Raw genomic sequence first — 21,684 nt, 5'->3', positions numbered from 1 at the left:
CGTGTTCGCTCGCGATCCATCGACCGTCACTTGCAGATTTGCCCATTTTGCGATTCCCCATCCGCCCGTGGGTCATGATGAGGATGTGGGAAAGATAGGGACTCTATATGTACATCCGCCCACGATGAAATTGCCCAGTGAATTCAAGAACCGTTCGCTCGTTACCGCACGTCACTCGTTTCACACCCAGCAACCGCCGCCGCCGCTATCATGAGGTTTTCCCCCAACGCAGCGTCTCTGGTACTCGGGCTTCTAGCCTGCACGGCGCGCGTGGCTGCCGCCGATGCCGCCGATGCCGCCGACAAAGACCCTTTCGTTCGCGGCGCTTACATCGTCGAGCTCAACGGCGAGCAGGACCCTGCCGCCCTGTATGACGAGCTCCGCTCCGACGGCCTCACTGTCAAGCCACGTCTGGACCTTAAGTACCGCCTCTTTAACGGCGCTTCATTCAGCATTGACGACGACGACGATAATGGGAAGCCCGAGGTCACCGCCGGCAAGATCGCCGGAAACCCTAATGTCAAGGCCGTCTGGCCCGTCCGCAAGATCAAGATGCCCCGTCCTGAGCCCAGCTCCGTCGGCCGCAACGGAACCTCCGCCGCCGCCGCCGCCGCCGGAGACGCGCTCCTCCGGTCCATCAAGGACCGCCGCGACGCCACCGTCAAGGACACGTACAGCACGCACGTCATGACGCAGGTCGACCGGCTCCGCGAGGCCGGATTCACAGGCAAGGGCATCCGCGTCGGCGTCGTCGACACGGGCGTGGATTACCGCCACCCGGCGCTCGGCGGGTGCTTCGGCGAGGGCTGCCGCGTCGCCTACGGCTGGGACTTCACCGGCGACGACTACTTCCAGGGCTCGGAGGCGCCGACACCGGACGCAGACCCGCTCGACTCGTGCCAGGGACACGGCACGCACGTCGCCGGCATCATCATGGCGCAGGAGAACGAGCTCGGCTTCACGGGCGCCGCACCCGACGTCGAGCTCGGCGCCTACAAGGTCAGCGGTTGTGCGGGGTACACGACGAGCGAGATCCTGGTCTCGGCCTTCTACCGCGCCTACGAGGACGGGAGCGACGTCATCTCGTGCTCTGCCGGTGACGATTCCGGGTGGGCCGGCGACGCCGCCGGTATCGCCGTGTCCCGCATCGCCGAGGCCGGCGTCCCTGTCGTCGTGGCGGCCGGGAACTCGGGTGGCTTGGGTGTCTGGGCTGTTGCGTCCCCGGCGTCTGGGAAGGCCGTTGCCGGCATCGGGTCTGTGGAAAACACCATATTGCCAACTCTGATGACCCGCGGCACCTTCGCCAACGAGACGGGCGAGTTTGCTTTCGGCTGGATGGACAGCTATCCCGCCGTGGAGGCCAACGTGACGCTGCGGTTGTGGGTTGGAGGCGTCAACGACACTGCTTGCGAGCCCCTTGCCGAGGATGTCGACCTGATCGACCGTATTCCTTTGGTCAGCATGGATGCGTGCCCATCTGATACCCAGGCCGAGAACCTCCTTGCACGGGGTGCCAAGTACATTCTCTTCTACCCCTCGAGCGAGTCGTAAGTAAACACACACACACACACACACACACATAAACACACAAACGCACATACACATCCCTTGGTCCTCCTACAGATCTAACACGAGGTCAGCAGACTATACACCCCCTACGTCTACACCGAGGGCATTGAGGGCATCGGCATGGTCATGCCCCGTCAAGCCAAAGACTGGATCGCCCACGCCGACAACGTCACCATCTCCATGGGCCCCCCCGAGACCTCGGCCCTGTTCGCCGAGTCCATCGGCAACGGTCTGACCGCCGGCTACACGAGCCCCTTCAGCAGCTACGGCCCGACCTGGGAGCTCGACATCAAGCCGCAGTTCACGGCCCCCGGCGGCGGCATCCTCTCGACTTGGACCTGGGACCAGGGGCAGTACATGGTGAACCCGGGCACCTCCATGTCCACGCCCTTTGTGGCCGCCGTCTACGCCCTCGTCGGCCAGGTCCGCGGCACCCTCGACCAGGAGACGCTGCGCTCCGTCATCGCCGCCACGGCTCGGCCCAAGGCCTGGAACGACGGCACCACTGTCAACGACGACCTCCTCGCCCCCGTGGCCCAGCAGGGCGCCGGTCTGGTGCAGGCCTGGGACGCGGCGCATGCGACGACGATTCTCTCTTCCACCGGCATCTCCTTCAACGACACCGACCACTTCGTTGCCGAGCACGCCTTCACCGTCAAGAACACGGCCGCCGAGGACGTCACTTACACGCTTGGCCACGCCAGGGCCGTTACCGTCTACACCTTCACACCCGGCACGCCGCAGCTCGTCGTCGCCCGCGCGCCGCCCCCTACCGCCGACGCCTGGGCCGAGATTGCCTTCGACGCCGGCTCCCTCACCGTCCCGGCCGGCGGCAGCGCCGAGGTCAAGTTCGCCGCCGTGGCCCCCACAGGTCTCAACGCCACTCTTCTGCCCGTCTACAGCGGCTACATCACGCTCGAGGGGAGCAACGGCGAGACCCTCTCGGTGCCGTACCTCGGCGTCGCCGGCAGCATGCGCGACACGCCCGTCCTGGTCCCCGGCATCGCCCTCGACGGCGTCTACCTGTCTTCCACAGACAACCACTTCCTGATCCCTGTCGCGGCGAACCGGACCTTCACGATCCCGCGCCCGGGGTCATCCGGCAGCGCGTCGTACCCGAAGCTGGTCGTCACGCCCACCGTCGGCACCACGGAGCTGCACGTCGAGCTGGTGGCCGTCGGCAGCGTGGGCAACTCGACGCTCAAGGTCACCGATCATCTCGGGTACCCGACCCTGGGCCCGCTGCCGCAGTCGCCGGTGCCGCATGCCCACAGGTTCGGGTACACGTGGAACTTTGGCGGGTTCCTGGATGACCGCACCGTCGTGCCCGAGGGGACGTATAAGTTCATTGCGCGGGCTCCTCGGATCTTTGGGGATGTGGCCAAGGATGAGGATTGGGATGTCGTCGAGACTGTCACGTTCAACCTGAAGTACCTGGCCTAGAGCGTCGAGATCAATGGGTTCAGGCAGTCAACTACCACTGCAAACTTACGATTGTGAGCGCCGTGAGATCACATGCAAGGGTTCAGATTGAGCCAAAAAAAAAAAAAAGCGTGAACAGAATTCTCTATGCTGCCTTTCCCAGTGATATCAATACTTCCAAACCCAGACTCCCTTCTGCTCTTGCACCATCGTCCACAGTCTTGACGTTGCTAAGCCACGCCTTGATGATGTCTAGATGTTTCTACTTTTAATGCCTAGATTAAAGGTGACGTGGTGTATTCGGTCTTCTCCAGGATGAATAACGGAAGCTTACGGGGTAGATCAAAGAGAGATGGAAAACCAGTCCGATAGTACACAGGTATGGACTTCCCGAGCATCGAGAGAAATTAGAAGAAAGGGCAGACTGGGAACGTTGGCCAGCTGACTTCTGATGACTGGTAATACCTAGCCTCATAGCTATAGAGAAGATGAATTGTTTCTGACTACCAGGCTAGAAATCCTAAAAAAACCTGTTAAAACTGCAGAGCCTCAGTCTAGCATCTCTCTGTCATGTGCGTGTTTCGTCACGATGATGTTGGCGGATGCCGTTGGTAAATGACGAGTCGGTCTCCTGCTGCATCTTCAGTTGATACTACTCAATAGAGTGAGCAAGAAGGGTATGCATGGGTCGACATTTCCACTTGACTTCATAAGATACACTTTGGACATTGTGGCTTTGCAGGCACATAAGAAATAACAGAGGACAATGCTAACTACAAAACTTTGTGTCCCAGGGCTGCCTTGTCGCCATCTACCCAGGTCTCATTGCTCGTTTCTTGATCGCTCTTTTGTGCAACTCTTCAGCCGACTCAACTCATGTTGGCCTTCGTCTTGTGCCTCCTCGGATTCGAGCTGCCCCTGACGAGCGTAGCCATCTCTTTCACCAGCCTGTGGGTAGGCCGAGTTCCCTCCACTTGTACGTAGAGCTTTGAGTGACTGGTCATCCTCCTTCACGGTTTTTCTATCATCAACTTCCTTAATCTCCCTACATACAAAGACAAAGGTGGTCTAAGTCGGAAGGGGTTGTGAGATGTGCTGTATGTGTCCTGCGAAGCTGTTACCGAACCAGCTGAGCTTCTTGCTGAACACCTCCTTAAAATCTATTCTGAAGCCAAGGTCATCCTCACAAAGCAGCCGTATGATGTTTGGGCAACCAGCTTCAGCCAAGCCATCCTAAAACGGATCTTTGCAGCCGTTGTCCCCGCGGCTCTCCTGTACTTTGCACAGTCCTTCCTGAGCTACAAAGTTTGTTCGGCCATTCACAAGATGATTTTGGACAAGTTCAGCGCGCGAGGATACCAGGGCGAGAAAGCGATGTAGTGGGAAGTCTATTGCGAACATTGCGCCGTGTTGTGGGAGCATGTTCCGGTAGATCGTAGCAGATTGTCTTGTTGAGTTTGACGTGATCAAGAGCCGGGAGTCGCTCTATCGTGCCGGACACGGCGTTTCCGAAAGCGAAGGATCGACGGAGAATGGAAAAACTTCGGGATCAAGATGTCCGGCAGCATGCCAGAACTCTGTTAGGGAAGCTTATGAGTGAAGTCATGATCCTGGTCGTCTCGGCTAGAGTGGTCACACGAAGCCTGTACCTTGTAATCTAAGTCAAGACGGGGGGTGGCGAGAGGCATACCCGTACGATGTACTTTACGCGTAATATTGAGTTTGCCACGGTATCGGGACCCTGACTCGGATTGTTCTGTACCTGTTGCCAAAACAAAACAACGTTCATGAGAAAACCCAAGACAACACAATATCCAATGACCATCGCCGTACTGGTAATACTGCGGCAATCTCCACCTGTTAAGTGCGTAGCCCTAAAAGGCCCATCACTCAGACAGAACCTTGTCTGTAATTTCTCCCATCGACACACGATCCCCAACGATAAGTTCTGCTCCTTTGCGAAACCGAAGACAAGTCAATCACCGTTAGCTACACAGGTGTGCGTGCGCCATCGGGCGAACAGATCCGGGACGCAGTCACCAAGGTGCTGCATAACAAGACTTACAGGGAGAATGCTTACACAATTGGCGCTTAGCTCAAGAGCCTGGTTGAAGCAAAGAAGGCTGCGGACCTGCTGGGGATGGGAGGGGGGGGGGCGGGGGGTGGCTTGTATTGCGACCTAGTAGAAGAGAATAGGTGAGATGGGCTCAGATTAACCAGATCAATCATATATTATATGATTGGATTCAGCCAATCTGTCTAAACACCAACACTCTGGAGCTTGCAGGACGTCAAGAGGGTCCGGGTAAGAAAAGTTTGCCGATTCCGTACAGTCTTGACAACGCGGAAGCAAACGGAACCACGCCAAAATCCTCCAGGCTGCTCCCCGTGTCGGTTTCCATAGACACAACACATACAAGCAAGTGTAGACTACTAGCGCGGCTCAAAATCTGTTGCAGGCCAAGAGCGTAGTGATGGGACTATGCTACACAGAAATGCTTGATTCGGTCTAGAACATCTGCAGTAGCCGGCTTGGCAATTAGGCCTGCCGAGAGCGCTGGCCCAGGTGGTTTCTAGGCGGTCTACATTATGGTTCTTATAAAGTTTGCCTTTCAACGGAAGCGTCTGCCCGCTTCGGTTGAAGAGCTGCCGCACAGAGCATCCTTCCCCCCCCCCTCTTTTTCTGGTTACTACCAGCGGAAGTGACGGCACGGTGAAATGAGTTGGAAGGACGGAATTACTGACATTAGACTTTCGTGGTAATAATAATCCCTCACCCGCTGATCGACATCACTCGCCGGCCTCGGTAATGAGTTCACAACAACGGACAGCCAGCCAGCTCGAGTCATACAGCAGAGTATAAAGCCAGCAAAAGCCGGCAAGCTTCGTTTGTTTGCAAACTCTAATGCACCGCCGAGTTTTCCCGTCGTGATCATCATGCACCACCACACGACCTGGCTCCTGGCCCTATCCGGCTTCGCGGCCCTCGCGTGTTGCGAAGGGCAGGGCCGTCGATACTCGACGTGGATGCTCGACAGCATCAAGGAGCGAAAGCAGGGCGTCATATCCTCTGGCGCGGCAAGCATCTTCTTCGAGACCGGCCTTCTCTCCATCGCCATCGAGGCCACCGTCAAGCAGTACCCGGAGCTGAAGGACCAGTACGCCCCTTACTTGGCGGACGTCCTCGACGTCGGCACTGCCAGCCTGACAAACTCCACGTACACGGCGACGCGGCCCTTGGACCGCTTCTCGATCGCGAATGCCATCGACAAAATCTCCGAGGCGGGTCTCGCGTCCGTCTCGGCCACGGTATCAGTGGCATCGGGCGCCATTAACGAGTCTCTGGCGCTGCAGATGAGGAACCCCGAGGGCGGGCTGTGGTATTACGTCTACCCTCAGTGGAGCTACGCCGACGGCATGTTCTCCGTGCTACCCTTCATGGCGTCCCAGCCACGGCCCAACTACACCGACATCAGCCTGCAAATGACCCTGCTTTACGAGCACTGCCTCCAGGAGAACTCGTCGCTGACCGTGCACGGGTACGACTACTCGCGGACGGCCGTATGGGCGGATAAGGACACAGGCGCCAGCCCGTACGTTTGGAGTCGCGCCGTGGGTTGGTTCATCGGCGGCCTGGTCCAGACTTGGGAGTCCCTCGACTGTGCCGCCGGCAAGTCCGAGGCGCAACCAGTCTGCAGGCAGGTTCGGCAGATAGCGACCCAGCTCGCCACGTCGCTGGTCAGATACGCCGATCCGGAAACGGGGGTGTGGTGGCAGCTGACGACGTTTCCGGGACGCAGCGGCAACTACCTCGAGAGCTCCAGTACGGCCCTCTTTATGTTTTCCATGCTCAAAGGCGAGAGGCTCGGCCTGTTCGCGGACTCCGGGGTGGACTTCAAGAAGGCGGCGCTGAAGGCGTACGACTACACGATCCGCAATTTCGTCGTCGACACGGGCAACGGGACCGTTGGCTACGACAAGACGGTGGTGGTGTGCAGCCTCAACTCTACCGCGTCTTACGAATATTACACCCAGCAGCCAATTTTGCCAAATAGTCTGTTGGGGGAGTCTGCGTTCATTCTGGCTTCCCTGGAGGTGGAGAGGTGCTGATGCCGTTGGCACAGTTTTAAGAGGAGGAGCTATGTGTGTAACAATATGACGTTGGTGTAAAGTCATGTTGAAAAGTGGCAATGAAGCCTCGCGACTATATTCAGGCATTTGAGACTTCGCGGTACGCACGGAGATTACGCATTAGATAATGTTTACCACGGCGGGGACAGGAAGACAGAAAGATTGCCTTAGTCGCCTCGGCCTGGTGATAGCCAGTATCTTCCAGACTGAGGTGCACCTTGGCGAGCGACTCGAAAGTGCTGATAGAAATAAGACACACGGACCTCAAACATAGTAATCGGCTCGAGAGACGAGCCTGAATTTAGAAGACATTTAGACTGGGGTACCTTCATTATGGTCGCAAAGGATGAATCCAACCTCCCATCTACTCACCGACAAAATGATAAAGCCTGTAGCCGTTTTTTCAGGTCCTAGAAACCCGAAACGTTTCCTGTACTTAGTTAGAATCCCCCTCTGTCTATAGCGACTACAGCTTCCGACGGTCTGAGCTGTAAGTGTTCTCGGTTCCGTAAGATCAGGCGGCAAAGTTTTCCTAGAATATAGCATGTTTATGTCAGCAAACATCACTCGCTTGAAGTATATTACCTCCTGCTCCTCCGCACACCTGACGGTCCCGGGTGACGTTCTCTCTATCTTATTCCGGCCCACCTCCCCGGACCCTCATCCACAGCGACCCACGGTTGTGTCGCTCCGGACCCATGGCGCAACGGTAGCGCGTTCGACTCCAGCTCTTGGATTCATCGAAAGGTTATCTGTTCGAATCAGGTTGGGTTCAAGCCCATTGCGTCCTGTACGCGTGTAACTTTTGGTGTTTTTTGCCCTTTTTTCTACCTCGATCGTGATGTTGTTTGTGGGAAGTCGCAAGACGGCCAGATGCAGAGTTTTGGGTGCGGGTACAGGCACACATAAGTTGCCCTATCCGCAGAAAAACCTATTCTGACCACAGTGCATAGCCAGTGCCATGATTGTGTGTTTTTGCTGGTTGGATGGTTGTGGCCATCTCGTTCGTGGGCTCACGAGCTCCGGGGTGGACGGATACACTTAGTTGACTCGAAGCAGGTGGTGATCCTGCCCAGTAGCCCCTCCCCCACACATTCTGCACGTATAGACTAGCTTCACAAGCATTAGTCCGATGCAATGTCAGCTCGATTAGTTGGCATTGCACTGACTCTAAGTTATGACCGGAGTGTTCCGTTACCCGCGCGGAGAAAACCCGGGCGGGCTGGGTCCGCATGGTCCGAGCGTTCGGTAATGGTCCGACTGCCCCGCACCTCGGATCGGAAATCGGAGGTCCGGGGCTACCGCCGACAACTCCGACATCGCATATGTAGCACATGCGACGCTTGACGATTGTCGAGTTAGGATCCAAACGCCGACTAACAACGAAAAGACTCGTTAACCGTAGGCATCGCCCAACCGAATTCAACCGAGGAAAGCCGAGTCTGATACCGCAATGTCCCCCCCCCAACGCGCCCTGGAAGCTTTGCGAAAGTTCGCATCCTGTGACGTGAGTGGCAGCGATGCCCATGCTACGTGATGCCAGGACCCGGCTGGCACTGATTGGACAGGATTACTTAACACTCCGATTAGATCGGCGACGCTCTTGTGAAGCTCAAGTATCCACACGGCGGCTTCCTTGACGGGATCCGCATGTTCTCGCCTGGCGCATCGACGCGCGTGTTCGGTCCCGCTGTGACCGTCCAAATGGTCGAGACGAGCGACGCGTCGGCGCCGAAGCTGGACAAGCACTTTGTCGACCACAACGAGGACGGTGGGATCATGTACATCCAGCAGCCCAAGGGGCTGCCGTCGGCCTGCTGGGGAGGCCTGATGTCCACGAGGGCCAAGTACCTGGGCGCCCAGGGTGTGGTAGTGGATGGCCGGGTGAGAGACGTCGGCGAACACAACGAGATGGGTTTCCCGGTATGTCCCGCGTGCTTCCTGGTGCGAGATTGACTTGTCTCTGTGTCGGCACTGACTGACGCTACATCAGGTCTTTGCCCAGGGCACCTCCATTCTCGGATCCAACACCTTCACGCGCGCATCACGCGTGAACGTGCCCCTTCAGTTCAAAGGCGACCTCTGGATCCATCCCGGCGATATTCTGGTCGGTGATGCGGATGGCGTTGTCGTGACGCCCTTGTCGCTGGTAGAGAACGTGGTTGCTCTATGCCAGGAGCGGGCCGAGGTTGATGAGAAGATGTTTGTTGAATTGAGGAAGGGAGCGTCGATGACCGAGCTCATGAAGAATATCAGGAAGGACAAATAGACCGAGGTAGAACTGGGGGGTCGCTATCGAAGAAGCAAGTTTGTCCGTGTCTGTGCTGTCTGCTGTGCCTTTCATTTCTTTTTAAATTTTTTTAAGATGAATCTGCTGGCGTGTACTTCATCGTGACATCGCCAAGGTACGGAAAATAAAAGGAGGTTTCAGTGACACTCGGGGGGCGTCTGTGGCTTCATCAGTCTTGCTATTCGTGAGAGGCTACCTACTTCTTCTCGGCCCATGCCGACGTTACCCGTCCTTCTGGTCATTGCCCAAACAGCCGGCTCGGGTTCCGGACCATCATCAGATCCCACTCCTCGTCCGACAGCCACGACCTCAGACTCCTGAGCCAGGCCTCGTCGTCCACCTCGAGGAAAGGCGTCTCCGCCATGGCCGCCTCGCGCGTGCGCGTCTTCATCCGCGGCGTGTGCGGCCAGTCGCTGCCCCACAGGACGCGGTGCTTGTTCGCGTCGACGAGCGCGCGCACCAGGAACCGGACGTCGGCGTAGCCCGGCCCGTCGTCGCTGACGCGGTACGGCGCGCTCAGCTTCACCCAGAGGTGGCCGTCTCTGACCAGCCTCACGACGGCGTCGAAGCCGGGCTGCTTTGCGGGATCGGCCCGCTGGTCGGCCGAAAGGAGTAGGCTCGGCGCCTTCAGCAGCGCAAAATGATCCGTCACCAACCGGATGCCCTGCTCGGCGACGACGTCCCGGACGAACGGCTCCAGTATGTCCCAGGACCCGGGCCGGGTCGTCGTCATCGTCAGGCTCCACGGTAATGAGAGGCTGGTGATCCGCTTCAGGTGCGCCAGCAGGGCGACCTTTTGTCGCTCGGCGTCTTCCATGGCCTCGTACCGGTACAGGTTGACCCGGACGCCCCGAACGCCTGCGTCGTGCATGCTGCGCAGCTCTTCGTCGCTCGTCTTGTCCGGGTCGATGACGCCGACGGCGGCGGTCTCGTGGGCGCCGAGTTCGGACACAAAAGCCTTGAGAGAGGTGCAGTCGTCGCCGTAGGACAGGCCGTGGGTGAGGACGGACCTCGTGATGCCGAGGCTTCTCTTCAGCTCTTTGAAGGCGGCGATGGTGGCGGGCGGCGGAGTGAGGTGTCTCTTCGGGCTGTAGGGGAACGACTTGGCTGGACGCGGGAAGGACTGTCAGTACCATTGTCTTTTTCTGCTTTTGCGGTTCTACAGTCCGAGCTGTGACGGTTGTCGAGCTGGCCACTCAACGTACGGTCAAAGATGTGATGGTGAGTATCCCATCCCCCTCGCGGGAACAGAACCGCATCTTCCCCTTCGGTCAGAGTCGCTGCGGAGGCCATTGTTGACGTCAGAGGTGCGCGCTGTTGGTCGTTGGTTCTCATCCATCTTCACGGCTGGAATCGAGTCCAAAGACTCGTGATTTCTTAAATCCTCGGTCTTCCGGGTAACTCGTCCGGCTTCATGCCGACCATCGGACCGTCATGTAGACGGACAAAAGCCGCTGCATCTGCCATATTGCCGCCAGTCAGCGGGGCGGCATTCCGCTCAGAGAATGGTCAGCACGTAGTGAGCGGATCATGCCCAGGTAATTGTCCCCCCCCCGGAGCCGTCCGTTTTTTGCGCCGCTCAAAGGACGGATGGCTCCGAGAGTAAAAAAAGGGGGTGGGTTTCTCCCTCCCTCTTTGGACACCCATCTAGTCAACCGTCTCGTTTACCAGTCGGGTTCGCATCACGTCTTATCCAGTTTCCTTCCATCCCAGACTTCGGCCAGCCGCTGTATTTCACGGAATATTAGACAACTAGCTTTGCGGCTTGCCACGCCTGCTCCATTTAGGCGCTCAAGCTTCGTTGTTTCTGATGGAGTTTGGGGTCGGCAGGCAGAGCTACTCTCTGTCGTCCGGAAAGCAGACTTTGTCCAGAAACCTTGCTATGTGTTCAGTGCTGGGCATAACATTCATACTGTGGTTATCGCTCCCGTGGTTCCCCCCATGTTCCGTATTTGTGTGACTGCCCTAGGCTGCGTATTTCAATCCGAAAAAGCAACCGAGACCGAGAAGAGTCCAAGGATCCCGTTGACCGTCGTCCCACGCTTATGGCACCAGCAGAGCTTATGATCGGATGGCTTGAGACAGGCCATCGCAGGGCAGCGTTTGCCCATCATACACTAGTTTGATGAAGACACATTTGCCATTCTTAGGGGACAAGGGCGTTACAGGTAGGAAGTACATCTAAGCTTTGAGACACGGGACCTGTTCTATAACCTTGCCAGTACTGATTCAATATGACCCGAAGACGGTTTGAGTTGCCGACTATTTCCCAGTCTGTGATGACCTGCATAGTCGCATGGACTCGCGAGTTTATTGTTTCGCTATGTTCCGCTGGAGACAGTTCACGTACAATATGATTACATTGCAACAGTAACCCTCCCCGGCTAAAGGAGACGCCAGGAAGGACCAGCCGAGAAGATACCCCTCAGCTTCTATGATAGTCTTTTTTGGCTTTATCAATCGGCTCAAATGGACAAAGTATCCCGTCGAGTGTAGTATGAAGAAACGCAGGAAAGCATCTTTTTTGAGTTCGTCCGATCCGGGATCGAGAACCCTCGCAACAGCCACACGCACTTTTCGCTTTGCGATGCTCCCGATGGGTCCATAAGGGGAAAGGGCCAGTGCGTTATAGCTTGCGAGTGTGGTATGCGTGTGGCAGTGTTCAAGATGCGCCTAGTCCTGGCGTACGATTCCTTACTTTTGAGAGCGGGCGCCATATTCGGACTTGTCTCACGGAGCACAGCTAGAATTATCGTTGATGGACCGGGCAGAAAAGCGAGCGATTCAAGTCCCACGAGAGCCACGGCGATCAGCAACCGTCCGTCTGTCTGCACAGACGGGCATTATAGGCAATTGGCCCCGCGGGCAGCTCTCCGAAACAGCCAAGCAGGGACCCAACCTTCTTCACCAGCTAGCTACACTGGCTTGCTTGTTAGATATTGCCCAACTGCCGTAGAGAGTTTGAACAGGGGAGGGCTTGTTTCTGCACATCTCGGCCCCAGCTTGCTGCCGGCTGCCGGGTCTTACGCCACCAAATCGATCGGTGTCGTCAAGACAAGAATGCCGGGCTGAGGCGAAACGTGATACTGTACATAGCAATCTTACGGCCATGATTTGCGCGCCTGGGGTGGTTGAGTCATGGAACGCAGCGACGCCTCGGCTAGCCCAAGTTGTGTGTGTGTGTGAGAGAGAGAGAGAGAGAGAGAGAGAGAGAGAGAAAGAGAGTTGAGCGCATTCAGTCAGGGACCAAAAAAAAAAAAAAAAAGCTCGAGTTCCATGACTTCTCGATTCTTGTGGACATGCCACCCGAAGGGTTAAAATGGCAGAACCAATCCGAAACTTCGCCTACTAGCTTTGCAGCGTCTCGAGCTATACAGGCCGTCTACCTAAATGAAAACACTCTAACCTTGCTGCAATGGGCAGTAGGAGAGGAAAACAAGGGGAGGGCCTGGAGGTCACGTTGGACGATGTAGGTAGAACAAGAACAAGAGTCTGAGGCAATCGTGCAAGTGAAGTCGCATGCAATGCAATCCAGCAGCAATGGTTCAGTTCTCTGGACAACTTACCTGTACTTGCCTTTGAGAGCTCAAAAAGGCACGCACCGCCCGATGCAGACTGCCGGAAACCGGGGTACTGTGCCGTATTCTGTCGAATCGAGAGCGCAGCCCCGGGAACCGACAAGGTTGGCCGGCTTAGTGTTGTCCTTTGATAGGAAGGCGAACGGCCTCGGAGGTGAATACAGTCCGAAAGAAGGACTAAAACTCAGCATTTAGTAGCCCGAAACACACGAGCATGGAGCACCATCAGCACCTTGTTGACTCGAGGGAGGGGAGCACACCATCGATGGTAGCCATTGGCTGATGGACAGACCAATTTCCCCACATAACACCGAGGCCTTTTCTCTGTGTGTGTGCATACAGGTAGGTGTATGTGTGTGTGTGTGTGTGTGCGTGTATCTGTCTTGTGTGTGAGACGACAGGGGACGAGGGCAACTATTGTAGTTAATTTGGCCGCTTAAACCATGGATGTACCCATCGTCCAAGCGGTCTCTGTACACACGTGGAGCATACCGTTTCTACACGAGGCCCAGATCCCAGTAGCAAATATGCGTACCGGTCATCCATCCATCCCTCCATCCACCTTCGTCCCAGCTCGATCGAAAGCCCTACAGACCCCCCCCCCCCGGCCTTTCTTCGTAGGTTCACTGACGGACAAAACAGGGAGGGTATCCCGCAGGTGTCTTTAAGGCTGTTTGCCCACAAGAAGCATATTTATCGTACGCCCTACACGCCGCCCCCTACAGTACGGTGTACTTCGGAACCAGCCACATCTCCCACATCTCCCGCATCCCACATCCCATGTGCCCTGGCCCATCCTACCTTGCCACCCCCCCCCCCCACACTTCCTCTTGTTGGTCCATATGACGGGAACGAGAAGCATGTCGGCTGTGACAAGGCCCCCTCTAAAGCCAAAGTCCCGTCATCCCGGGTCCAGTATACTTGTACATACATGCCAGGATCGTATCTGTAGACGTATCGCGTACCCGTATCCCCCCCCCCCCCCCCCCCCCCCCCCCCCCCAAGTAACTCTCACCTAATCGTGGGACAGGGTGGAAGGTCCTCGCGGGTTGAGCTCGGCTCAATTTCTCATCAAATCCGAACCGCTCTTTTCACTCTAGCAGATCACATTACTGAACATCGACACGCCACAAATCAACCCGTACGGCGCCCGGAAGAACAATATCTAGACGTCGCGTATTCCCTTTCGTCCTCCACCCCCCACCCTTAACCCGTCTCTATTCGCCAGACATGGCGGCACGGGTGAATCCACCTAAAAAGGTCCGGCTGGCTTGTCGACGTTGTCGCACAAGACGCATCAAGGTACGGCCCATATCCCGACTGCCTCGTTTCTGCACGCCGCCCACGAGCCGAACTTCCGAGTCACCCTGGCGTCGGTTTCTAAGCTCCGGGGGGAGGGGCGGGATGAGGAGACCGCAGGAACCGGTTCTCCGCGCTGCTCCGGCCCAATCGTTTGTCGTATTCCGTCCTTTTCGCTCACCTGATGCCTCTACTCCAGTGTGACGGAGAAGTCCCAGCTTGTACAAACTGCGCAAAAGCCGGCGAGACTTGCCTAGACGTCGATAGTCAGAACTCGGGCCTGTTGGTCCCTCGCAAGTGAGTTGTAATCGTGACACGGTTTTCACGATTCACTTTTCAGTTATTGACAAATCGGACCTGCCCGTCCCTCTTCCCTTCGCCCCCCCCCCCTGAGCGAGCGGAGTGATCCAGTTGCGCATAAGGGGGTTGTTGAAAACTAGGTCTGACAACATGATGATGAAAAATGGCTCGCTAACGCTCGATGCCCCGAGTACAGCTTCGCGAGTGCCGCGCGTGCCAGGATCCAGTGGCTCGAAAACATCATCATACAACGACTCCCTGATGTCGACATATCGCAGGGTCCGCAAATCGACGCGTTCCCGGACCCGAAAGGCTCCGTCAGTGGCGGAGGAGGCGTCGGAGGATGCATCGGGGTTGGCGGCGGAGTTGCGGCGGAGCACGACGATGACGCCGCGTCGACGGCGTCTCTCCGATCCGGCCGCCGCGAGAGCAGTCAGAAGCCGGTGGGACGGCCGTTGAGCCTAGGCCCCCCCCAGCGCATAGGACTCAAGCGGTCGGCCGAGGCCGCGGACCCCTCGTTCGACTCGGAGGAGCAGTTCCCGGACCGCGCGCAAGCGGTCGCCATGAACCTCGGCATGCTGTCCCTGAACTCGGACTCGAGCCAGAAGCACTACCTGGGGTCGAGTTCCGGCGTGCTGTTCACGAATCTGATCGGCGTGACCCCCTCGAGCCCCGGGTCGACGCCGGCGACACTGCTGGACGACGTCCAAGCCCAGGGCCCGTCTTCAGAGTGGCACGACGCGCCGTGCTCCGCGCCTGGTAACATCTCGCAGCAATACAACCGCTCGTTGCATATTTTCCTTCGACAGGTTCGTTTCGTTTGCCATCTCCCCCATACTACTTGCGTTTCTTCTCCTCCCTTTTTAGCATAGAGTCCCATCAGCTAAGTTATTGAACTACACAGGAACTACCCAAGAAAGAAGATGCCGTCAAGCTGGTACACACTTATATCCGCTGGACGCACCCCGACTATCCGGTTCTGGAACCGAGCTCGCTCCTCAGCGCTCTAGACGCCATTTATGCGACCTACTCGTGCTCGATAGACGAGGATCCTCTTCCCCAAGGGTGGCCCAGCTCGGTGCAGGCCTTTCGGTGGAACGGACGGCAGAGGATATTGGGCGGCGACCCGGCGGCCCACGCGGTACCCATGCCCGTCGTGGCCTTCATCCTATTCATGATATTCAACATCGCGGCCATCGTCAAAGTGAGGTCGCGGGTCTACGAGTTCCCGCCGGAGAGATTCTACCGGGCCGCGCTGCACTTCTCCAAGGATTGCTTCTCGCAGATATCCCTCTCCTCGATCCAGGCCCTGGTCACGTTGATAGTCCACAGTATGCTGACGCCCGCAGAGGTCAACCTGTTCACCCTCGTCCACATCGGGCTCGCCCACTGCGTCGAGCTGGGGATTCACCGGGAACCCCCTCCGGCCAGGGAGCCGGACGACATCAAGAACCAGCAAATCAAGCGGTTGACATTTTTCACCATGTACTCTTTGGACAGGTAAAGACGAGCAGCCCACTAGTTTTGTTATTTTCTCTTTTTCTTCTTCTTTTTTTCTTTCCCTTTTTTTTCTTTGTCATCGTGCTTGCTTGATATTCCATGTTGACTAAAAGAAACCCCCCCCCCCCAAATAACAGGTCCATCTCTTCGATTCAGGGACGGCCACTCGGCTTCCGTGACGAGACGTTCGACGTCAAGATGCCCGAACCACAGAGCCCCCGAAGCCTGAGCGCAACGAGCAGCCCAATGCTGTCCTCCTTCTCGGCCGCCGTCCTCACGTTCGCGCGCTGCCAGTTCGAGCTGGACCGCATCATCTCGGATATCAAACTGCAGCTCTACCACCTCCCGTGCGACTCGGCCTGGTTCGCGCCGGCGCCGGACCCGACGCTGCCGCAGACGCGGATCAAGGGCGAGCTCGTCGGCTGGTGGGACAGGGTCTCGAAGGAGCCCTTCAGCTTCCCCGGGCTCGACAACCGGCAGCGGCGCATGTGGCAGCTGAAGCTCAAGATCAAGTACCACACCGCCATGGTCATGCTCTTCCAGCCCTCGCAGGCGGTGCGGAACCCGCCGCCCGAGTCTCTCCAGGTCTGCTTCAACAACGCGTCGTCCATCCTCCAGGACTACCAGGCCCTGTACGAGATGCAGGGCCTGCACCACGGGTGGCGCTCGGTGCAGAACATCTTCGCCGCCGGGGCGACGCTCATCTACTCGTTCTGGACGTGCCCCATGGTCCGGCAGACGGCGTCGACGGCGGACCTGTCGAGGAGCCTGCGGGCGTGTTCGGGCCTGCTGACCGTCGGCGGCGAGTGGTGGCCGTCGGTGAAAAAGGGGCATGGCAGCTTCGGCGCCATTGTCGATCTGACCATCCGCAAGCTGTACACAGGCAACGCGCCGTCCAAGAACCCACGGCTCTTCACGCCTCTCGCCTCGGACGACGGACGGCACGCCATGGATCCTCATCATCAGCATCAGCAGCAACGGCCGCCGGATGGAGCGCCGGAGGTCTACGACGCTTCTAATCAGCAAGAAACGCTCTCATCTCACATGCAGCCTCTCAGCGGGACAGACGCCGCATCCTGGCAGCAGCCGCAGCAGCAGCAGCAGCAGCATATGCAGGGGTCTTCCTTGGGCATGGGCGCGGCACACGATGCCGTGCATTGGCAGGGAGTCTATCGTTATCCCGACGGTTCCTTTCATCCAGGGGGAAACAACAGCAGCAGCGGCAGCAGCAACAACAACAATCACAATAACAACAACAACAACAGCGGCGATGACTACGTCCCGGAGATTGAAACTTTCTTGGCCGACTTTGACAGGTCTGAGTTTAGCTGGAGCTTCCCCCTGTCCGGCATAAGCGATCCGTACGACTTGGGAAACTTCCCCCACCATGGCTACTGAAACTGCGCGTCGATGTATGCTTATGCCGTTAGCCCGTTACGCCGTTCTGCCGCAAATCGCTATTCCGAAGCAGACTCCGCTATTGGTGCGGGACTGGAAAAGGGGGGTGGGATGGAAGGTGGTAGGGGGGGGGAGAGAGGGGAGGGTTGGGCATGAACTTTCCCCCGTCTGATCTGAAATGTTGGATCTTTGAACCTCTTGGGGCTTGAGGTGTGGCCGAGTGTGGTGATGGTGGTGGACGGAGCAGTCCGCGCCACGGCCGGCGGACGGAGGGCGGACTTCTCCGTGTCCGTCCCGAAGAAGAAATGTGGAGACGGAGCTATCCGTCGAGTAACGGAGCCATCCGGGATATGCTTCTCTCGACTTTCACATTCGCGTGAAGGAATGGTCGTCATCGTCGCCGCGCTTCCCACGTATCGACCCCGACTGGACAGCATAAAAAGAAAGAGAGAAAGAGAGAGAGAGAGGGGGGGGGGAGAGAGTTGCAAAGGATGGCCGAAGTACAGGTTTGCATCTCACCCGATGAGCCGTTGCAGGAGTCAGAGTCTCAGTCATGTCGCTCGCGTTGCTGAGAGAAGCCCTGGGCCATGGGCTTCGCGCTCTACGCACACGGAGCTTTGCGACTGCTGCCGGACGGATTGCCCTGAGTCCATTAGAGCCGGTGAGTTCCTCGGTCTGGTCTCGTCTGCAGTACTTGTATACCTTCCTCTCAACTTCGTTCTGACTTCCGCAGTATAACACACTAGACTACGATTCACAACTCCAATCCCTCTGCGATATCCGACGCTCTGCCAAACGACCCCTGACCCTCTCCGAGAAGGTCCTGTACAGCCATCTGATCCCGGGCGAAGATGGCTGGTCTCTCGAGAATATCAAGCGGGGCAGGACGATACTGCGCCTGCGGCCGGACCGGGTCGCCTGCCACGACGCCACGGCGACCATGGCTCTCCTGCAGTTCATCAGCGCCGGCCTCCCGCGAGTCCGGGTGCCGACCTCGGTGCACAGCGATCACCTGATCGTGGCCGAAGCGGGAGCCGAGGCGGACCTCGCGCGGGCGGCCAGGGACCACAGGGAGGTCTACGACTTCCTCGGCAGCGCGGCGAGGAAATACGGCATCGGGTATTGGAAGCCCGGCGCGGGCATCATCCACACGACCATCTTCGAGAACTACGCGTTCCCCGGCGGCCTCATCATCGGCACCGACTCGCACACGCCCAACGCCGGGGGCATGGGCATGCTGGGCGTCGGCGTGGGCGGTGCCGACGCAGTCGACGCCATGTCCGGCATGCCGTGGGAGCTGCCGTGTCCCGAGATCGTGGGCGTCCGACTGACCGGCGAGCTTGGGGGATGGAGCTCGTCCAAGGACATCATCTGTAAGCTGGCGGGCATTCTGACCGTGTCCGGGGGCAAGGGCAAGATCATCGAGTTCTTCGGCCCCGGCACCGACACGCTGGGGGCGACGGCCATGGCGACGGTCTGCAACATGTCTGCTGAGATCGGCTCTACGTCGTGTGTGTTTCCCTACTCCGAGGCCATGTCGAGGTACTTGTCGGCGACGAAACGCGCAGACATCGCAGCATACGCCGACATCTACAAGCAGGAGCTTCTCGTGGCAGACGTGGGCAGTGACGAATACTACGACGATGTCATCGAGATCGACCTGTCAACGCTCGAGCCTCACATCAACGGCCCCTTCACCCCGGACCTGGCCCATCCGCTGTCCAAGTTCAAGCAGCGAGTGGAGGAGAACTCGTGGCCTTCGGAACTCAGCTGCAGCATGGTGGGGAGCTGCACGAACAGCTCGTACGAAGACCTTGAAAAGGTCCGGCATCTCGTCGTCCAGGCGCGGGAGGCCGGCCTGCGGAGGACTGAGACGCCCTTCCTCGTCAGCCCCGGCAGCGAACAGATCCGCGCGACGGCCGAGGCGGCGGGGATCCTCGACACCCTGCGGCAGGCCGGCGCCACCGTCCTCAGCAACTCGTGCGGTCCTTGTGTCGGGCAATGGGACCGCAGAGACGTCGACGTCGCCGGGGCCGAGAGGAACTCGGTCGTGTCGAGCTTCAACAGGAACTTCACCGGCCGCCACGACGGCAACCCGGCGACGCACTCTTTTGTCACCTCGCCGGAGCTCGCTGTCGCTTTCGCATTCGCCGGTAAACTCACCTTCAACCCGGTCACCGATGCCATCCCTGTACCTCTCGGCAGTAACCCTGGCGAGTCTGCTGTTACTACTGACACTACTACTGCTACTACTACTGCTGCTGCTGCTGCTGCTGTTGCTACCACTACTCCTTTCCGATTCTCCCCACCAGAGGCCGATGAACTCCCCACCGTCTTCTCCCCCGGAGCCGACCGCTTCCAGCCCCCGGTCATGTCCGACACGTCGGATCTGAAGGTCAGCATCCGCCCGGGCAGCGACAGGCTCCAGCTCCTGACGCCCTTCGAGCCCTGGAAGGCCGGACGGGCCAACGACATGCACGTCCTGGTCAAGGTCCGCGGCAAGTGCACGACCGACCACATCTCCCCGGCCGGCCCGTGGTACAAGTACCGCGGGCACCTCGAGAACATCAGCAACAACACGCTCCTCGGCGCCACCAACGCCTTCCTCCCCGACGCCGGCTCGCTGCGGATGATCGGAAGGGCCAGAGACCCCGTCGACGGGCGGATCAAGCCGGTGCCCGAGGCGGCGCGGAGCATCCGGGCCACGGGCGCCGGGTGGTGCATCGTCGGCGACGCCAACTACGGCGAGGGCAGCTCGCGCGAGCACGCGGCCCTCGCGCCGCGGCACCTGGGCTGCGTCGCCGTCGTCGCCAGGAGCTTCGCGCGCATCCACGAGGCGAACCTGAAGAAGCAGGGCGTGCTGCCCCTCACGTTCGGCGACCCGGCTGACTACGCGCGCATCGGAGACGGCGACCGCGTCTCGTTGGTGGGCGTCGAGGACGGAGAGCTGCGGCCCGGGAGCCCGGTCGTCATGGAGGTTGTTGTCGCGAGGAGCGGCGCGCGGTGGAGGGCGGCGCTGGAGCACTCTTTCGAGGAGAACCAGATCGAGTGGCTGAGGGCGGGCAGCGCGTTGAACTACATCAAGCGAGCTGCTGCTGCCCTTGGACCGGAAGCGTGATGCAACGAAGAGAGCACTGGCTATGAGGGGAGGGTTTGGATTGTGTTTGACGAGGGAGCGGACTATCGTAGAAGACAAACCCGGCTTACTAGAAGGGATTCAAGGGTCATGTCGTCAGACAACAGCCCGTGAAGATGTGTGACTGTGACCTAGTAACTTGACGTGCTTTTCTGGTCCTGTTGTATGCTGGGAGTTACAAGTAGACATGAGTAACGCTCTTCCCGTCGCCGGCGCCTGTTGCTTCTCTTCCAGAACCCCCCCCCGGTCAATCAGCCTCACGGAGGATTCCACGAAGAATTGTACGTAGAGACGGTCTAGTCCGACAATACGCGGATGCTTCCGCAGGTGACCAAGCGCTGGGTGCAGTCCCAGCAGTCCCAGAGACGGAGATGCGCGTTAGAGTAGTCTTCTGTCGCAGAGACACCTTTCAGGTAGGATTAGACATTAGAAAACAGCTTGTATTAGGTACGTGTAAGACTACCCATCCTAGTGCAACTATATACTATTAATAAGGTAGGGCTAATCTAGATCCAGCTAGAATAATAGTTATTCTAGGCTCTAACCCTATAAGGCTGCACAATGCCTATAAGGGTATTGCAATACACCCCCCTAGGCAAACTAGGCGTCCCTTAGACGTTATACGCCTGCAAATTGCTAAATATAATAAATATTATCTTAAATAGGGTAATTTAAGGTAATAAAGTTGCTTATAAAGTAATAAATACAAAAGAAATTGTTATATAATGCTGTATTTAGTATATAAATATATGCTCCCCTTTATATTATTATAGAAAAAAAGAGGTTAAACAAAAAGCTCTAATTAGCTTAGTTATTTAGCTAGTTTAGTATTTACCTTAAGTAAATATATCCCCTTTTTTAGCCTGCAAAAAAAGGTTGTTATATTTCTTCTTTTAGTAATAATAATAATAATAACAACTATATATATTTAAATACTTTTACTTTTACTTATATACATACATAATAAAAAGCTTATATAGTATATATATTATACTATTTTTATATAATACTAACATTTAAGATAGATGCCTTCTAATAAAAAGAAAGATGCTATGCATACT

General features: G+C 57.4%; 6 protein-coding genes across 6 annotated transcripts; 5 read left to right on the top strand and 1 right to left on the bottom strand.

Annotated features, from left to right (window-relative positions):
• Window positions 1-210: 210 nt before the first annotated feature.
• Window positions 211-3,012, top strand: CDEST_12646 (Putative peptidase S8/S53 domain, Fn3-like domain, peptidase S8, subtilisin, Asp-active; the record flags this gene model as incomplete). Its single annotated transcript, XM_062928802.1, has 2 exons — window positions 211-1,547; window positions 1,641-3,012. The coding sequence occupies 2 exons, from the start codon at window positions 211-213 to the stop codon at window positions 3,010-3,012; spliced, it is 2,709 nt and encodes a 902-aa protein (XP_062784853.1).
• A 2,770-nt stretch (window positions 3,013-5,782) lies between these two features.
• CDEST_12645 (Putative six-hairpin glycosidase superfamily, glycosyl hydrolase, family 88) lies at window positions 5,783-7,600 on the top strand. The gene has a single exon (XM_062928801.1). It carries the CDS (start codon window positions 5,929-5,931, stop codon window positions 7,099-7,101), a length of 1,173 nt encoding a protein of 390 aa, XP_062784852.1. The 5' UTR covers window positions 5,783-5,928; the 3' UTR covers window positions 7,102-7,600.
• A 900-nt stretch (window positions 7,601-8,500) lies between these two features.
• Window positions 8,501-9,472, top strand: CDEST_12644 (Putative ribonuclease E inhibitor RraA/RraA-like protein). The gene is made up of 3 exons (XM_062928800.1): window positions 8,501-8,629; window positions 8,713-9,045; window positions 9,116-9,472. The coding sequence occupies exons 1-3, from the start codon at window positions 8,576-8,578 to the stop codon at window positions 9,389-9,391; spliced, it is 663 nt and encodes a 220-aa protein (XP_062784851.1). The 5' UTR covers window positions 8,501-8,575; the 3' UTR covers window positions 9,392-9,472.
• Window positions 9,473-9,650: 178 nt separating this feature from the next.
• On the bottom strand, window positions 9,651-10,985 carry CDEST_12643 (Putative metal-dependent hydrolase; the record flags this gene model as incomplete). The annotated part of the gene is made up of 2 exons (XM_062928799.1): window positions 10,618-10,985; window positions 9,651-10,519 (listed from the first exon to the last, which is right to left on the bottom strand). Exons 1-2 carry the CDS (start codon window positions 10,745-10,747, stop codon window positions 9,651-9,653), a joined length of 999 nt encoding a protein of 332 aa, XP_062784850.1. The 5' UTR covers window positions 10,748-10,985.
• A 3,112-nt stretch (window positions 10,986-14,097) lies between these two features.
• CDEST_12642 (uncharacterized protein) lies at window positions 14,098-17,592 on the top strand. The gene is made up of 5 exons (XM_062928798.1): window positions 14,098-14,292; window positions 14,489-14,586; window positions 14,786-15,398; window positions 15,494-16,089; window positions 16,227-17,592. Exons 1-5 carry the CDS (start codon window positions 14,221-14,223, stop codon window positions 17,485-17,487), a joined length of 2,640 nt encoding a protein of 879 aa, XP_062784849.1. The 5' UTR covers window positions 14,098-14,220; the 3' UTR covers window positions 17,488-17,592.
• A 46-nt stretch (window positions 17,593-17,638) lies between these two features.
• Window positions 17,639-21,041, top strand: CDEST_12641 (Putative aconitase A/isopropylmalate dehydratase small subunit, swivel domain, Aconitase, domain 2). The gene is made up of 2 exons (XM_062928797.1): window positions 17,639-18,148; window positions 18,221-21,041. Exons 1-2 carry the CDS (start codon window positions 18,041-18,043, stop codon window positions 20,603-20,605), a joined length of 2,493 nt encoding a protein of 830 aa, XP_062784848.1. The 5' UTR covers window positions 17,639-18,040; the 3' UTR covers window positions 20,606-21,041.
• Window positions 21,042-21,684: the final 643 nt, after the last annotated feature.

This window comes from Colletotrichum destructivum, chromosome 8, assembly GCF_034447905.1.
Source record: "Colletotrichum destructivum chromosome 8, complete sequence".
NCBI lineage: Eukaryota > Fungi > Ascomycota > Sordariomycetes > Glomerellales > Glomerellaceae > Colletotrichum > Colletotrichum destructivum.
This window is presented reverse-complemented; position numbering and strand designations above follow the sequence as displayed.

What these genes read in the sequence shown, in the direction of transcription:
- CDEST_12645 (XM_062928801.1), top strand. Translation starts at nt 5,929, where the DNA reads ATGCACCACCACACGACCTGGCTCCTGGCCCTATCCGGCTTCGCGGCC.
- CDEST_12644 (XM_062928800.1), top strand. Translation starts at nt 8,576, where the DNA reads ATGTCCCCCCCCCAACGCGCCCTGGAAGCTTTGCGAAAGTTCGCATCC. An exon ending in GAAAGTTCGCATCCTGTGAC is followed by an intron (nt 8,630 to 8,712) that starts GTGAGTGGCAGC and finishes CACTCCGATTAG; the next exon opens with ATCGGCGACGCTCTTGTGAA. An exon ending in ACAACGAGATGGGTTTCCCG is followed by an intron (nt 9,046 to 9,115) that starts GTATGTCCCGCG and finishes ACGCTACATCAG; the next exon opens with GTCTTTGCCCAGGGCACCTC.
- CDEST_12642 (XM_062928798.1), top strand. Translation starts at nt 14,221, where the DNA reads ATGGCGGCACGGGTGAATCCACCTAAAAAGGTCCGGCTGGCTTGTCGA. An exon ending in GGCCTGTTGGTCCCTCGCAA is followed by an intron (nt 14,587 to 14,785) that starts GTGAGTTGTAAT and finishes CCCCGAGTACAG; the next exon opens with CTTCGCGAGTGCCGCGCGTG. An exon ending in ACCATGTACTCTTTGGACAG is followed by an intron (nt 16,090 to 16,226) that starts GTAAAGACGAGC and finishes CCCAAATAACAG; the next exon opens with GTCCATCTCTTCGATTCAGG.
- CDEST_12641 (XM_062928797.1), top strand. Translation starts at nt 18,041, where the DNA reads ATGTCGCTCGCGTTGCTGAGAGAAGCCCTGGGCCATGGGCTTCGCGCT. An exon ending in CCCTGAGTCCATTAGAGCCG is followed by an intron (nt 18,149 to 18,220) that starts GTGAGTTCCTCG and finishes TGACTTCCGCAG; the next exon opens with TATAACACACTAGACTACGA.